A 2,439-nucleotide genomic window follows, 5' to 3' on the forward strand; every position below is an offset into this window, starting at 1 on the left:
TACCACGGCGAGTTTAGTTTGTCCAATCTATATGTAAGTTAGAAATGCAAAGACCAAGTGTTGTGGGAACATGAAGCTCAGCGTAAAACACAGGTGAACCAGGAGACAGCAGAGGAACAGCAGATGGAGAGAAGCTGAGTCACAAAGCGCAGCCCGGAAGGAAATGTTTGCAGAGACCCTGCCAAAGCATGTGGGGGCATTGTTCATATCATCTGAGAAAACGGCTCGGCAAACAAACTGGGCAAAACCACGTTTGAACGCTGCTCAGACAGGGGAAGTTGCCAGGTAAGGTACAGGACATTTATGCTGCACGGTCAGGGGCAGGTTCCTCAGGATTATGAGACAGGCAAGATGACTATATTGGCTACATGTGGGTTAGTGCCTGGAGCAAACAGGCAAAGGTGCTGGGATTGAAGGGATACAACCTGAGCAAACCGATATTAAACTCAGGAGGGTTAAACAGAGAAATGCTGACAGCTGGATAAGAGCATTAGAAACTGAAACTGTGAATAAAGCTCTCTAGGAGGTTACTCTCTTCAAAGAATCTAAGTAAAAGGATGATGGTGGGGATACCAGAGAGAAACCTCTAACAGAGAGAGCTGTAATACTCGGTCAGGCCTGGAAAGGGGAAACACGCAGGAAGCAGGCTCCATCACCAGAGTCACAGGGGTTGGTCAGCCATTCCAGACTTCATTCACAGACTGGGGAGCCTGGGGAATTCTCAACAAACCAATGATTTGATTTGATTTATGATTATTATCACATGTACCGAAACACAGAGTTTGGGCGTTAGCCAAACAAATCACCAGAGAAATAGCAGAGAAGATTTTCAGGGGAAGAGGCACCAATTTCAGGTGGAGTTGGGAAGGGATTTCTTCTCCCCAAGGGGACAAGAGTCTTTGGAGAGAAAGAGACAGGGAAATACACCGCCCCCCCCAGACCCACACACACACACACACCCACACACACAACACACAACACACACACACACCCGGCTACACACACCAGGGTGCACACACACACACACACGGGCGCACACACACACACACGGGCACACACACACACGGGCACACACACACCCGGGTTCATGCTCACCCAGGGTCACACTCACCCAGGGACACACTCACCCAGGGTCACTCACCCAGGGACACACACTCACCCAGACACACACTCTCACCCGGGTACACACTCTCCCGGGTACACACTCACCTGGGTACACACTCACCCGGGCACATACTCACCTGGGTACACACACACACCTGGGTAACACTCACCGGCACACACTCACCCGGGTACACATACACCTGGCACACACACACCAGGGTACACACTCACCCAGACACACACACTCACCCGGGNNCCCACACACACACACCCCACACACACACCTCACCCCCCACCCCCCACACACACACACCCACACCCCACACACACACACACACACACACCCCACACACACCCACACCCCACACACACACACCCCCCCACACCCACACCCCACACACCCACACCCACACACAGAGATTCCAGCACCGGTCCTCTGATCCCCACCTTTCGCTCCTGCTGCTCTGTGGGCAGAGATTTGTGCAGCTTTCCCTGCAGCTCTTGCAGCCCCTGAACACTGGCAGCCAGCTCTTCAACATGACTGTCGTTTTCCCCAGGTACTGACAGTCCGTCTGCCTGTACCCCTGGTATTGCTCTCAGTGTCCCAGAAGGGCACGATTGGATACAAGTCTTTCTCATCATGCTGGGCCCTGGGTCTGTACCCGCTGTGAGCCTCTGCCCGTCTCGGCTGGGCCCTGGGTCTGTACCCGCTGTGAGCCTCTGCCCATCTCGGCTGGGCCCTGGGTCTGTACCCGCTGTGAGTCTGTGGGCATCTCGGCTGGGCCCTGGGTCTGTACCCGCTGTGAGTCTGTGTCCGTCTCGGCTGGGCCCTGGGTCTGTACCCGCTGTGAGCCTCTGCCCGTCTCGGCTGGGCCCTGGGTCTGTACCCGCTGTGAGTCTCTGCCTGTCTCGGCTGGTGCAGTTCTCTGATGTGTTTGACTGGCAGAGTCGCTGAATTTTGTTGGTGTAGCACTGGGCTCCGTCTGTATCCAGTGGCTCCACTTGGTCACAGCTGTGTTTGCGTTTCACTCTCACACTGTCCTTGGTTCTGGCTGTACCCCTGGAACCAGCCTCTTCCTGTTCCCTGTCTCTCCAGGTTAATCGATACTCATACTCTGCCCGCTCTTTATCACGCAGCGGCACGCCGAGCCGTATTACATCGCCTTCACTCAGTCGGTGAACCTGCTGGGGTTCAATCCGCTCCCCATTCACCCACACTCCGTTCAGACTCTGCATCAGAAACTGAATTCGTCAGAGAGAGGGAGCTCAGCCCATCCCCAGCACCAGGCACCCTCCCGGCACACCGCCCCACCCTGCCCCCTCCCGGCACACCGC

At 55.4% G+C, this 2,439-nt stretch overlaps 1 protein-coding gene across 1 annotated transcript in view; it reads right to left on the reverse strand.

Annotated features, from left to right (window-relative positions):
• Window positions 1–1,533: 1,533 nt before the first annotated feature.
• LOC122545913 overlaps window positions 1,534–2,439 on the reverse strand; it is a gene marked incomplete at both ends in the record, with an annotated part of 2,146 nt that continues 1,240 nt past the window's right edge. The window contains one exon of the mRNA XM_043684783.1: window positions 1,534–2,334. Within this exon, the coding sequence (XP_043540718.1) occupies window positions 1,534–2,334 (801 nt within the window). The remainder of the gene's footprint in view (window positions 2,335–2,439) is intronic.

Source organism: Chiloscyllium plagiosum, unplaced genomic scaffold, assembly GCF_004010195.1.
Source record: "Chiloscyllium plagiosum isolate BGI_BamShark_2017 unplaced genomic scaffold, ASM401019v2 scaf_2554, whole genome shotgun sequence".
NCBI lineage: Eukaryota > Metazoa > Chordata > Chondrichthyes > Orectolobiformes > Hemiscylliidae > Chiloscyllium > Chiloscyllium plagiosum.